This window comes from Talaromyces proteolyticus, assembly GCF_021365285.1.
Source record: "Talaromyces proteolyticus strain PMI_201 chromosome Unknown BGW36scaffold_9, whole genome shotgun sequence".
Lineage (NCBI taxonomy): Eukaryota > Fungi > Ascomycota > Eurotiomycetes > Eurotiales > Trichocomaceae > Talaromyces > Talaromyces proteolyticus.
Genome location: NW_025764285.1, coordinates 1,413,954 through 1,425,810, shown reverse-complemented (window position 1 = coordinate 1,425,810; position 11,857 = coordinate 1,413,954). Strand labels below are relative to the sequence as shown.

At 47.7% G+C, this 11,857-nt stretch overlaps 5 protein-coding genes across 5 annotated transcripts; 3 read left to right on the top strand and 2 right to left on the bottom strand.

Moving 5' to 3' along the window:
• Window positions 1–1,389: 1,389 nt before the first annotated feature.
• BGW36DRAFT_430073 (uncharacterized protein) lies at window positions 1,390–3,972 on the top strand (the record flags this gene model as incomplete). Its single annotated transcript, XM_046220789.1, has 1 exon — window positions 1,390–3,972. The coding sequence occupies one exon, from the start codon at window positions 1,390–1,392 to the stop codon at window positions 3,970–3,972; it is 2,583 nt and encodes an 860-aa protein (XP_046069719.1).
• Window positions 3,973–4,174: 202 nt separating this feature from the next.
• BGW36DRAFT_430072 (ASST-domain-containing protein) lies at window positions 4,175–5,877 on the bottom strand (the record flags this gene model as incomplete). The annotated part of the gene is made up of 2 exons (XM_046220788.1): window positions 4,175–4,864; window positions 4,939–5,877. 2 exons carry the CDS (start codon window positions 5,875–5,877, stop codon window positions 4,175–4,177), a joined length of 1,629 nt encoding a protein of 542 aa, XP_046069718.1.
• A 1,628-nt stretch (window positions 5,878–7,505) lies between these two features.
• BGW36DRAFT_361870 (uncharacterized protein) lies at window positions 7,506–8,585 on the top strand (the record flags this gene model as incomplete). The annotated part of the gene is made up of 1 exon (XM_046214313.1): window positions 7,506–8,585. The coding sequence occupies one exon, from the start codon at window positions 7,506–7,508 to the stop codon at window positions 8,583–8,585; it is 1,080 nt and encodes a 359-aa protein (XP_046069717.1).
• Window positions 8,586–8,947: 362 nt separating this feature from the next.
• On the top strand, window positions 8,948–9,792 carry BGW36DRAFT_384247 (uncharacterized protein). Its single transcript, XM_046216772.1, has 2 exons — window positions 8,948–9,139; window positions 9,223–9,792. Exon 2 carries the CDS (start codon window positions 9,257–9,259, stop codon window positions 9,575–9,577), a length of 321 nt encoding a protein of 106 aa, XP_046069716.1. The 5' UTR covers window positions 8,948–9,139; window positions 9,223–9,256; the 3' UTR covers window positions 9,578–9,792.
• A 249-nt stretch (window positions 9,793–10,041) lies between these two features.
• BGW36DRAFT_399219 (inorganic pyrophosphatase) lies at window positions 10,042–11,548 on the bottom strand (the record flags this gene model as incomplete). The annotated part of the gene is made up of 6 exons (XM_046218496.1): window positions 10,042–10,183; window positions 10,246–10,329; window positions 10,380–10,723; window positions 10,776–10,895; window positions 10,961–11,415; window positions 11,470–11,548. 6 exons carry the CDS (start codon window positions 11,546–11,548, stop codon window positions 10,042–10,044), a joined length of 1,224 nt encoding a protein of 407 aa, XP_046069715.1.
• Window positions 11,549–11,857: the final 309 nt, after the last annotated feature.

The window sequence follows — 11,857 nt, the reverse complement described above, 5'->3', positions numbered from 1 at the left end:
TAGCATAATGTATTTTGCTATTTTCTCCGCGAACCACATCGCAGTCAGTGGTCATTAAGACACCTAGGTCATCGTCCCCTAGCCCCTAGGGGAAATCTATTTCGCATATATGCTGTAGCAGCTATGTTCAGCACCAGACACAATCCCACTATTATACAAGTCAACAGAGTGCGTAATCGCCAGCCATGGAAATTTTTTTGATTTAATGGCAGGGAATCTTCAAGTTTGTGGTATTGTTCCCCCGACTGCAGGATAGTAGTGGAGTACCATAGTTTCAGGCTGTTGATTATAGTCGTTTTTGACTTTCTCGGAGGAGCATCTTCCTCTGCTAGGCTAAAAGTGTGGAGCACATTGTACCCACGGTCCTTCACGTTTCCCGCTTGACTTGACGTCCAATAGTTCCATAGAGAATGCTGGCAAATCCTATAAGTTGATAGTTATGTCCTCTTCAAATAAGTGGAACCAACGAAGCTGAGGCTGAGAGCTGCAGTCGAAATTTAGGAGCATTTAGCGTGTTGGATGAGCGAAGAGCTAATAATAACCATTGCTATAGCTCAGTTGCGTCTTGTCATGCAGCAGCGCGGAGCCGTATCGGAGCGTTTATTCGCTCGCTATTCTCTTAACTAGCTATAGAATGCAAGATGATTAGAAAACCGCCTCTAGCATCGCTCGGGATGAACGGTTTGGGAAAATACGGTATCGTTCAAGCCAGATGATTGCGTGGTTTGGTGGAGGATGGTGGGAAATTTATAAATGCCCCTGGGCCAACGCGGCACTAGGGCAGATACACAACAAACAGCAAACTTATACATAGTGGCAAAAATCATATACTAGGATTCTAAAGGAGCTGGTAACACAGACGAAAAGTAACGAGGCTGCTGGAACAATAAAAGGAAACACAAGCAGAGAAGAACAGGTAAAAGCTAATGTGATAAAAATTTCAAGATCCAAGACATGGCGCTGCCAATGCATCTGGAGTAGAAATTTGCCTTCTCTACCCCCACAGCAGTCACATCAACGGTCATCTACGTGCCAGTCCTAGAAATGGCGCACCGGATTTTGGTGATAGTGGTAGTGCTCGACGCGGTGACTATCCACATCAAAAAAACAAGTAATTAACGTAAGCGTTAGCGATTGCACTTTTGGTGCCCAGCTGGGCTGCTGCTAGTGACCAGAGCGGGAAAGTGGGAGGATTAAGCTAGACCAATGGTAATGGTTGTTTACATGTACGCCTCGGCGCAGCCTTGTTGCCTGCACCATCTCTCAACATTCCAGGTCTTCGTGACTTTATTATGCATCCATTTTGTCTAATTATCTTCACAAATATCTATACAACTTTACATTATCCAATACTATCGTTCCTTTTCTGCACGCTTAGCCCTAGACTCCATGTATCACTGGCACGAGTCTAGCTGTAGACGACCCGATATCTCGCTGGTAGACAGCATACCATATTGTAACAATTGTTCTTCTCTTCCATCTCTTGATGAGACAAAAGAAGTCGAACCGTTGTGTATTCCGTCGTACGGCCGGGATTTCTTAGACCTCACATGGCCGGCTACTGTTACCTACAGCCATGGAAATGATGAAGGCAGTCCTTCGACAATAGGCAATCAATCCTCTAGTGAAACGGGAAGAACTTCATTCAAGGCTCAAACTGGGGAGTTAGACGTTCCAGATATTCAGTCTCCGAGTGGCTTCCGTTTAATTCGATTAAAGCACGGTGTCACCCAAAGCCCTATCCACATCGAATATGTGAACACATACTTGGAGGATGTTTTCATTCCGCCCTTTGAGATCTTATCGTATACTCTAGAGGAAAACAACTCCCAAAACCCAACAGTCTCTTCAACCCAGTGCTATCCGATATTTTTCGACTCATACTGGGATGCTGGCTATGTAGCCCGTGAATGCGAATGCGCCCTACGTGCTGCGCGAAAAGAAAAGGCCGATCGACTGCTGTGGGTTTACTCTTTATGCATTAATCAAAATAACATCCACGAAAAAAACCAGCAAACTGGTCTTATCAACAAGGTCCTCGCCAAAGCGTCCAAAATAATAGCCTTCGTGGGAGAAACATCTCCTGATAGCGACATAGCTTTGAACTTTTTCAAAGATGCGGGCGAATGCCAACTAGTCAGTAGAGAAGTCATGGCAAGCTTACAATCCTTTTTTAGTCGGCCTCTATTTTCCGACCTTTGCGCTATTCTAGAAATTATTTTATCCCGCGGCATAGAGATTCTTTGTGGCTCGAGGTCATTCTCATGGTCAAAGACATTATCTTCTGCAGTCCTCTCCAAAATTGATGGACCACAGTGGCTATCGAAGGATCGCTCATGGTACGGACTTACCAGTGAGAAAGACTTGTTGCGTCTCCTCATAAAAGCGTCGCCCTATACCTGCTCAGACCCGCGCGACAAAGTACTGAGGGTTTTGAACCTCCTCTATGAGAATAATGTAAACGCGGACTACCGACTGTCCGTGGAAAGTGTTTATACCGGGATCACAGCATATGTCATCAAAAAATGCAATGCCATGGATGTACTTGCCTTGGTTGGAACCACTGATAAGCAATTTGATCTACCCTCTTGGGTTCCGGATTGGTCTCAGGAATTAGCCCTTCCTTTTACAAAGATACAATATCACACCCGGGAGGACGATGGGACTGATGATTATGAGACTCCTTTCGAAGACCACAGAATAAATTCCTCCACCCTTGTATCTTTCAACGATTTAGTGAAGACGGAACGCGACATATCAATTGACGCTGATACTGGGTGCATGAAGATCGACGCAATCAAAATCTGTGATATCAACCCTAGAGAGATCATGCGGGCTAAGGAAATCGCATATCTCATTCAGGATATGGGCAGACAGGGCATATTTATTATTAGTATACCCAATAGAGACTTTGAAGCTGAAGCATCAGATTCTCTCTTCTTACTGTCTGGATGGAATCACCCTGTCATACTAAGGAAGGCGACCTCGCAGTCTTATATGTTTGTGTGTGTTTGCTCCTTATCCTATAACCGTCCTACTGGCCCAGAACGGTGGCTGGTACGGTGGTATCACCGAGACCTGTATTCTGAGATCAGAATATCTCAACTTTCTGTGACACAGAGTACCCATATTTCCACTCTATATTCCACACTAGCAGACACAATCCAGACGGCCATGAACACAGCATCTCTACCGAGAGAAGACAATGCCGCTTTATCATTCTCTACCAAGAGAGAAAGAATTTTCGGGTTCTTACTTTTCTCTCAAACACCGCTCCGGCCACTCGAATCCCGTATCCGAAACACATGGCGTCAGCAAAATGAAGACCTGAGGTGGATGTTTCTGGACCAAGCTGCTGTTTTAGAATTCATTCGATGTATTGAGCAAGAAACCACAGCTGAACCTGAACCAGACGGTGGAAATTCAAATATCGACACGCCAACAATTCGTAGGCAAAGGTATGAGCACGCAATGGTTGACCAACACTACGGCGTTAAATTCGAACTTCCGAAACGTTGTGATCTACGTCAATTCTGTCTCTCGTTTCTGCAAGAAACGCACTCGGATTTACTGGCTGCTACCGCTCCCTCAAACGATGAGGGAAATATGATGGTAGATGATAGTTATATCCCATCTCCAATCCTCCCTCAACTACATGAAAAAAGGGAAGAAATTCAAAGCTGGGCTGAGACTACAGAACAATTTCTGTATATACTTGAGTACACACAAGAGGTGTTTGCCTCAGTGTGGCCGACATTTCCGGGAGCGCAGTTACGCCAGCGATGGGTAGATCAAGGCCTAGTTTGGAACTGGACTGAGTTTGAAGATGTGCTTCGAGTGAGAGAGCAGTTGTGGAGTCACACTATACCGGATGAGTTGGATGTTACTACGAACAGCAACTTGGCGGCACATGTCGGACTCAACGTTCTAGGTGTGAATTTATGTGATCAGGAGTCGATCCAAATTGACTAGACATCTGGAGGTTCCCACAACTGAAAATGACTTCAAATATTATACAAACACGGTATTTTATTTTCAGAAAATATGTATTATTTGTTGATTAGTATATACGTCTAAAATCCGACTTTTACATGGCACATTAACTCTGTAGAGGCGAATTGTATACATGAAAATAAAAGTATACACGAAAGGGAAAAGGGGCCGAAAGCCAACTTCAGATAGTCACAACGGCCGATCTCTGCACAACACTAGTGCCGTTGTTCTCTATCGCGCCAATCTGCACAGCTTTGACATTAGAAGGTATAGCAAAGACGGTCTCGAACCCTTGCTTAGGGAATGTGCCGATTTCCTCGAGGTTGGCCTCGCTGGCACCACCATAGACGACGTACGAGGTCACGTCAGTTGCGCCGTTCCAGCTCACGTAGCCGATCAAAAAGGATGACGAGGATGAGCCAGTACAGTTGGACAGGGAATCTGGAACTGCGGACTGAGATACAATGAGGGTTGGCTGGGTGTAAGGCGTCGCATGCCAGTTAGTCTTGAACGCGCGATAGCTATGGCCCGAGTTGAGATCGGCAAACTGGGCAGTCCAGCGGACGTTGCCTTCGACAGTAGGGTTGGGGCCGTACTCTTTCATGATCGGACGAATGCCGTAGCCCATGAAGTAGTTGCCGTTGTCGAGCTGGGACAAAGACCCCTCGGCCCAGGAGTAGACCTGTTCGTTTACATCCCACAGGCTGGTGACTAGCTCTGGCGGGTTTGATGGGTTTGGTGGTAATGTCAATCGTAAAGAAACACCGTACGAGGTGACGTTCTTCGAAGGATTTGAATTGCCATTATCAAAACATGAGTAAAGAGCCGTAGTAGAGGACTCGTTAATCATGCGAGTATGATGTTGCCATGACTACACCATAACCATTGTTAGTGTATAACTAATGATCAATTGAGAGTACCCCATATATAAGAGGGAAGACTAACAAAGGTCCCATTGGTGGGTAAACTACCGAAGTCTCCTCCAGTCTGGCCTTGAAGAGACCACATAATTTCACCAGCACGGTCAACCATATACGTTGAAAATGTGTGTCGACAGTTGATCAAGTAGTACTCGCCATATGACTGGATGGAGTTCATATGGTACAAGTCAAGGGGAACAGATTGACTGGTGCCGGAAGATGGCATGGATTGCTGCGTGTTGTTGACAGCCACATGCTCCAGTGCACTCCAAGTGAAGAGAATAGCCCCGGTTTCGAGATCAACCTCTGCAGCAAGAGCGTCTAAAACCCATTCGTCGGTGGTGCCCCCAATTGATGTCAAATCAGCCTGAGTCAGATTGAAAGCAGTAACTAGGAGGGTGTTCGACTCGGTGATGTAGTGTTCGTGAAGATCGGCACTACACGGTGAAGATGCGCCGGGAAGCAGAGTCAATCCCAGGTCCGGGCAGATGGTGTAAATTTCTCGGTATGTGCTGTCAAGGATATGTACCTGACCGTATCCAATTCCCTCAGTTGGTTGATCACCAACAGAGGACCAGTATAGAATGACCTGTTCACCGTTTAAGGTCATTTGTTTAAAATCGGATACTGTTACATCAGAGGATGAGGGTCCAGACCAGACCAGATCGCTTGTATCGGTCATGATCATAGCCCCTTGCTGTTTGATCGCATGGGTACCTGGTCTATAATTCTGACCGAGGAATATCACACCTTCAGCGAGCGGCTCGCCGCTGGTGGTGATACCCATGTACGGCGGAGTGGCATTGGTAGACTTGTAGAGTTGGTATGGCCAGTAGTCTGTTGTGTTGTCGACGATTTGTCGATTATCTGCCGAGCAAAGGATGGAAGTATTAGAGCCCTGGTATGCCTGTGAAACTGGAAGGTGGAAGTAGGCAAGGGCAGCCAGATAGATCAGAGTCGTCATCCTAATCATCTTGACTAGTCGGGCTTGCCCCCAGTCACCTTAGAGATAGTTGACAGGAAAGGTGAATAAAAATTAATCCAAAATCGACATCGCGTCGAAAACGGGCTTCTGTCCGATATTAACCACCATTTTTTTAATTCAAATATTGTCGATATTGGCCATGTGTTATTGTAATATAGGCCGATCAGTGGAGCCCTTGTCAAAAGCAACAGGAACATGGAACCGAGGAAGAGGTCTAAGAGTACGCAATCCACCGAATCATCACTCTGCCCAGGAATACCAATGAAGGACCATATGGAATCTTAGATGCAGTTACACGTAAGACTCACAAACGCCACTAGAATTCAGGATTAAGCGATATACCCTAAGGGTCATTTAGGGCCGGCAGATATGAAGGATTTATCCATGCTACCATCAGCAACTTAACAGGGCGACCCAGAGTCCTAGCAAGCACTATTTACAATCGTATTTGTTAGCCCTGATGCGTTGCAATGTAGCAATATCTCGGTGCTTCGCACGGTGACAGCATTCAGGAGGATTACTTGGTGCTGCCAAACAGCAATGTACAGAGAACTTGGCACATTCAGGAAGTCGGACAGCGATATCCGTGGTTCGCCCCCCCAGCCTGCCTGTATTCGACCTCCGGGAAATGATGTGACCACTAAAATACGCCTTCTGACGCGGCGCCGAATGCCAAGCTACTAGCACAAAAACTTTTGTTTCTGCCACTTTCTGGTCGCCAGTAAGAAAGTAGCCAGGTACGTAGCTGCACGCAGATCTCTGAGTGATGGATGGACCAGAGCAGCATTGGTGGTTTCTGATTAACCAGTTAGCTTCGGACCGCGCGGAGGGTCCGATCACTACCAGCAGCTCGTCTTGGAATTGATCGACAAACCACGAGTCCTGCCGTGCCTGGTTGAATTTCATAGAAAAATATCCCTGATCAGTGTACACAAAAGATAGCCTGGTACCCAATGAGCCTACCGCTCAATAATGTCATTTATTCGGCGAAACTGGTTCAAGTCGGGGACGAGTTGCAAGCTTGGGGGAACATGGACGGCTGCTAAAGAACGATGATCGGATCCACCTCGATCCTCGCGCGGCTGACCATCCTAATGTTTTGTATTCGCAGATGCAACGTCTTCAGGCAGCGTGTTTTAAGTCACTGGTCAATTGAAGACAAAAGAAGGAGGTGCCGTGTAAAAGCCATCTCTTCACGCCGTCTATGGCCGCAGTACCTCCCAAATCAGTCCCCGGTTAGATAAAAGTCGAAACAGAAATGCAACCTCGCCTGCCGATCTATCGGCAACAGCCTCAGATCACCAGTAATTACACTTCACAGGCTGGATATTTCCTTGAGGATTCTGAGACAATTGCATGTGTAATCAGGTTTTGCGGTGAGATAACACTATTCCCCTCCATCGGTGGGATTGAATGTACTGCGAATCGATTCCGTATGGCTAAGATGTTGTGTCGAGGTACTTAACTGTTAAACACTTGCCACAAGCTTTAGGCTTGCTAGTAACATTACAAACAATCTGAATTCTCTTCTCCTTCCTTTCTCTCCTACTATTCTCTGTTAGTTATACTTCAAGTATATGCAACACATCGAAATACAAACCAGCAATATGGAAGCAACAGCAACCAACGGTCATCAAACCCAGCCTGCTCCCCGCAACCGGTTGTTTCTGGTTTCGAGTCCTCGCACTGCCTCGAACTTGCTAGTCAAAGTCCTTGCCCTGGCCCAACAGCCAAATGCACTGATTAACGAACGTGGCGGCTACGTCCTATGGAATGCCTTCATGTCCGCCAACCTCGATGGCCGCTTGTTCAAGCCTCTTAATCAATGGACTGCCGCTGACAAGGCCAAGCTGCGGGAAGACTCCCAACGATGTCTTAATGAGTTGGAAGAGAGTTCAGCAAAGGCCGAGCAGGAGGGCAAGATGTTCGTCACCAAGGAACACGCAGGATGGTTCATGAAGATGAGTGCCATTCAGGAATACGTAAACAGCAAAGACACAGTCAATGATGAGCCACCACCGGCACTAGACTATCCGATTGCATACGGTTCTTCTGATAAAATGGGCTTTTCGCCCAACAACAAGACCATGTTTGCCGACGCATACTTGCGCACATGGCAGGCTGCCTTTATCATCCGGCATCCGGCCCTCGTTTTCCCATCTGCGCAGCGATCCTTAGGGAAATTGCTCAAGGATACGATGGAAGGCGACATCTTGGAGAAGTCTATTTCAATTAACATGACGTTCCGCTGGACTAGGGCCCTATTTGACTTCTTCCAAGAACAGGGTGACAAACCCCCGGCCGTGCTGGATGCACATGATCTAATCAACAACCCCTTGGTTGTCGCCAAGTACAGCAAGCTCATCGGCTTAGACCCTACTCAGTTGCAGTTCGAGTGGGATACACAGGCCCGCAAGGAAACTAAGGGCCATAATGAAATGACGGAGGAAGAGCGTCGCGATTACATGGAAGCTTTCATGCTAGCCACTTTGCGCAATTCTTCGGGCATTGACAAGAACAAGGCCCCTGAAAACATCGACATCGCTGTCGAGGCGTCTAAGTGGAAGGAGGAATTTGGTGAAGACATCGCGAGTATGCTCGAGAAGGCAGTCGTGGAAGCGATGCCAGACTATGAGTATCTCAAGGCTCGACGAGTCAGCGTTGAGGATGGAGAAATCCTCTGTTAGTTGTTAGGCATGATTGGATACGTGGATGAATTCATTGTTGTATATTTTGTTTCATCTTCCTTGATTGGTAGTTGATAGTTGGTAATTGGAATAGTATGTTTTGATGTGCAAATAGATATATTGCGACTCTCATCTCACATCATCTGGGTTAAACAAATTGACTTGACGCTATCAAAGGAATAAAATTTCAGTAAAAGGGTAAAATGGGCGCTGCAAATATATGCAACAAGAGCCATGTCGTTACTTTTGGATCAAGGCTAGGGCATCCCCAAAGCACGCAATATTCCAGACAGGAAAGCAATACTCATATAGAGCTAGTCCCGTTTAGCACTAGCGTCACTCCATCTCGACAATCTCCGACCACCGCGAGAATACCGATCGCTCACGTTGAAAGTCGCGCCAATTGACCTGCGAACACATTTCTAGCCTCAAAGGACGGAAGAGGCTATTTCTTTTATTGCCGTACTTGGGGTCGATCTCATTCTTCTGACAAAGTCACCCCATTTGAGAATCCAAGTTCTCGCCCTCGCCGGTCTTGACTGTTGTATTTGCTGGTTAGTAATGAACATTGTTGCGAAAGATTGATTCACACAACCAGATCATTATCCCGCATAACTAACTAACCATTTCTTCACAGCCCTATCCAGTGATACTCCCACATATACGCCGCAATGTCGATACCCGTCCAAACAATAACATCCTTCCGCACCGCCTTCTCCCCCTTCTCCCCGCTCGCACGACCATGCAGAATACTCCTCAACATCCTCCAAAACCCATCCACAGCGTCACCAAGTAGTGCATCGCACATTAAAATCCAAGTGTCACATCTACCCCGCAATTCCCCGCAATTACCAGAGATGACGATCGGGTTTAAGGGCGGTAAAGAAATTAAACTCGAGGTCGGGAAACGGAAGATGAAGATTGGTGATGTGGTAGATGAGATTGCGCGGATAGGACGGGTGATTGAACGGGAGGAGAGTTTGAAGTCGTGAGAATCTGTTAATGGGGCTCATTGCATATTGATATATTGTCTGTGGTGGTTGATACTTGGAGTCGCTCCAGTATCCATTAGGGTCAGCATGGGGAATGCTGTATGCAGTTGGGGCTTGCATTGTATAGATTTCCGTTCTTATTAATGTTTATTTAGCGCTACTCCATTCCTACGGCCAACGCCCGAACAGCATAGGTTATGAAATTGAACGGTGTATTGAAGTCGTAATTGATTTTGTCTATCCATTACCATAAATCACGGATATGGACAATTAATCTAATTTCTTTTCCTCCTGCCACTTCGTGCGACCAGCGAAAGAAGGGGAATGGAGCCTTCTTTTAGTGATCAATTTCATGGTAACTACCACCTACACATGAGGTATGAAGTTTCTGGAGACACAACATGTCTCCGGAGCCGAATTGGGGCTGTACCGTGTACAAGCCCGCGAAGAAAAGTGCTATCAGTTTAGACAGCAGCACCCGAGATGAAGAACCACTTGTCGACGCTGCCATCAATAGGGGCAGGTGGCAGGTTCTCGCCGGCGGGGATCTTGGAGAGGGCAGCCTTGTCAACACGGTCTGGGGAGATTTCATTGGTGACATTGGCCCTATGTCAAAGTTAGCTATCAACAGTACTCTTCATATTTCCACCCTTCTCAAAAGCACTTACAAGCTGATATCTCCCTTCGGGCTGGCACCAGTGACCAGCTTCTCCCAAGCATCGGCACACTCGCGAACCACATCAAGAGCATACCTAGGTCATGTCAGCGAGACGGCCATCTTATCATCCTGCAAGAGTCATACTTCTTGTTCTTGCATTCGCCAGAGAAGGCGAACTGGTTCTCGGGCTTTCCATCGGGGATCTTGTAGATACGGAACCACTCGTTGGTGGCACGGAGAAGACCAGGTAGGTGACGCTCAACATCTTCAATGTCGTTCAACTTAGGGGCAAGAGGGTCATTGATGTCAATGACGATGATCTTCCAGTCGGTCTCCTCCTCATCGAGAAGAGCCATGACACCGAGGACCTTGACCTGCTTGACCTGACCAGTGTAGCCAACAAGCTCACCAATTTCGCACACATCCAAGGGATCGTTGTCACCCTTAGCCTTGGTCTCGGGGTGGACGACGTTGGGATCTTCCCAGGTCTGTTGTACGTTAGTGAAAATTTCATTCGTCCGGCAAACTTATTCAACTCACACGAGGGAAAGCGCCGTAGTTCCAGAGGTAGCCCTTGTGAGGGAAGCAGTTGCGGACGTAACGAAGCTTACCCTTCTTGACGTCCTGCTTGATGGGGTTCAGGAATTCATCCTTGGAGATCTATAGGCAATTTTTTGTCAGTGCGCTAGCAGCAGATAGGGCTTGACACAGCGGGCTGGCCATACCTCCTGCTTGGCGTTTGTCCAGCGGGGGATCTCGACAATCATGTTCAGGATGTTCTGTTGCTCGTTGGCGTAGAGGGGGATATCGTGGAAAGGCGAAATAGGGACACCATCCTTCTCAATGTACACACGGTGCTCCAGGGTGTTGACAGCACCGATTTTTCTGATGGAGTACGACATGGCGGGGGTCGCAGGCGCAGGCGTGGACGTGGATGTGGACGTATTCAACTGGCGGGATAATTGGGCAGCACGATGTGATGCCGTAGAATGGAGCTTGGACTGAATCCTGGGAGAGGACGTAGACGACGAAGAAAGATGTTTTGTTTGGGAGGCAAAATGGGCCAGGGACGAGGGGGACGAGAGGGGCGGGATGGGGAGGGGTGTCCGTGGTGCGCGCGAGGAAGAGGAAGAAGCGGTGGGGGGCGCCAGGGTGGGCAACAGTAGGCGGCGAGCCACGCCTAAGCTCGACAGGGCACGGCGCAGCGAGGATCGGGCCAAGGGAGCACGCAGACGCAATGTCGCCGAAGACGCAGACGCAAAGGCAAACGTGGCGGTGGCAGCTAGGTTCATGGGAGACGGCGAGCACGGCATGGAGTATATGTACAACTTCCAGCTAGCTGTCGGGTGCTGCTCGGGATTGAGTTGATGCCGAGGTTAATCCCTATCAATCCAGATTCTGCTGGACATGTAGATAGATGTAGATGCGATGGCTGGATCTGCAATTGAATATGGACACTGCTCGCTCGTGCTTTCTCTGTCTATGCATCACTCTGAAGACGGCGCGACGGTTGCCAATCATGAAGGACCCGAGCAAAATTTTTCGGCTCTGGCCTGGCCCCTAAACGGATGCCAGTGCGTGCGCACAGTCTCATAGTCTGGTTGATGGCTACGTATTACTAC

What these genes read in the sequence shown, in the direction of transcription:
- BGW36DRAFT_384247 (XM_046216772.1), top strand. Translation starts at nt 9,257, where the DNA reads ATGTCGATACCCGTCCAAACAATAACATCCTTCCGCACCGCCTTCTCC.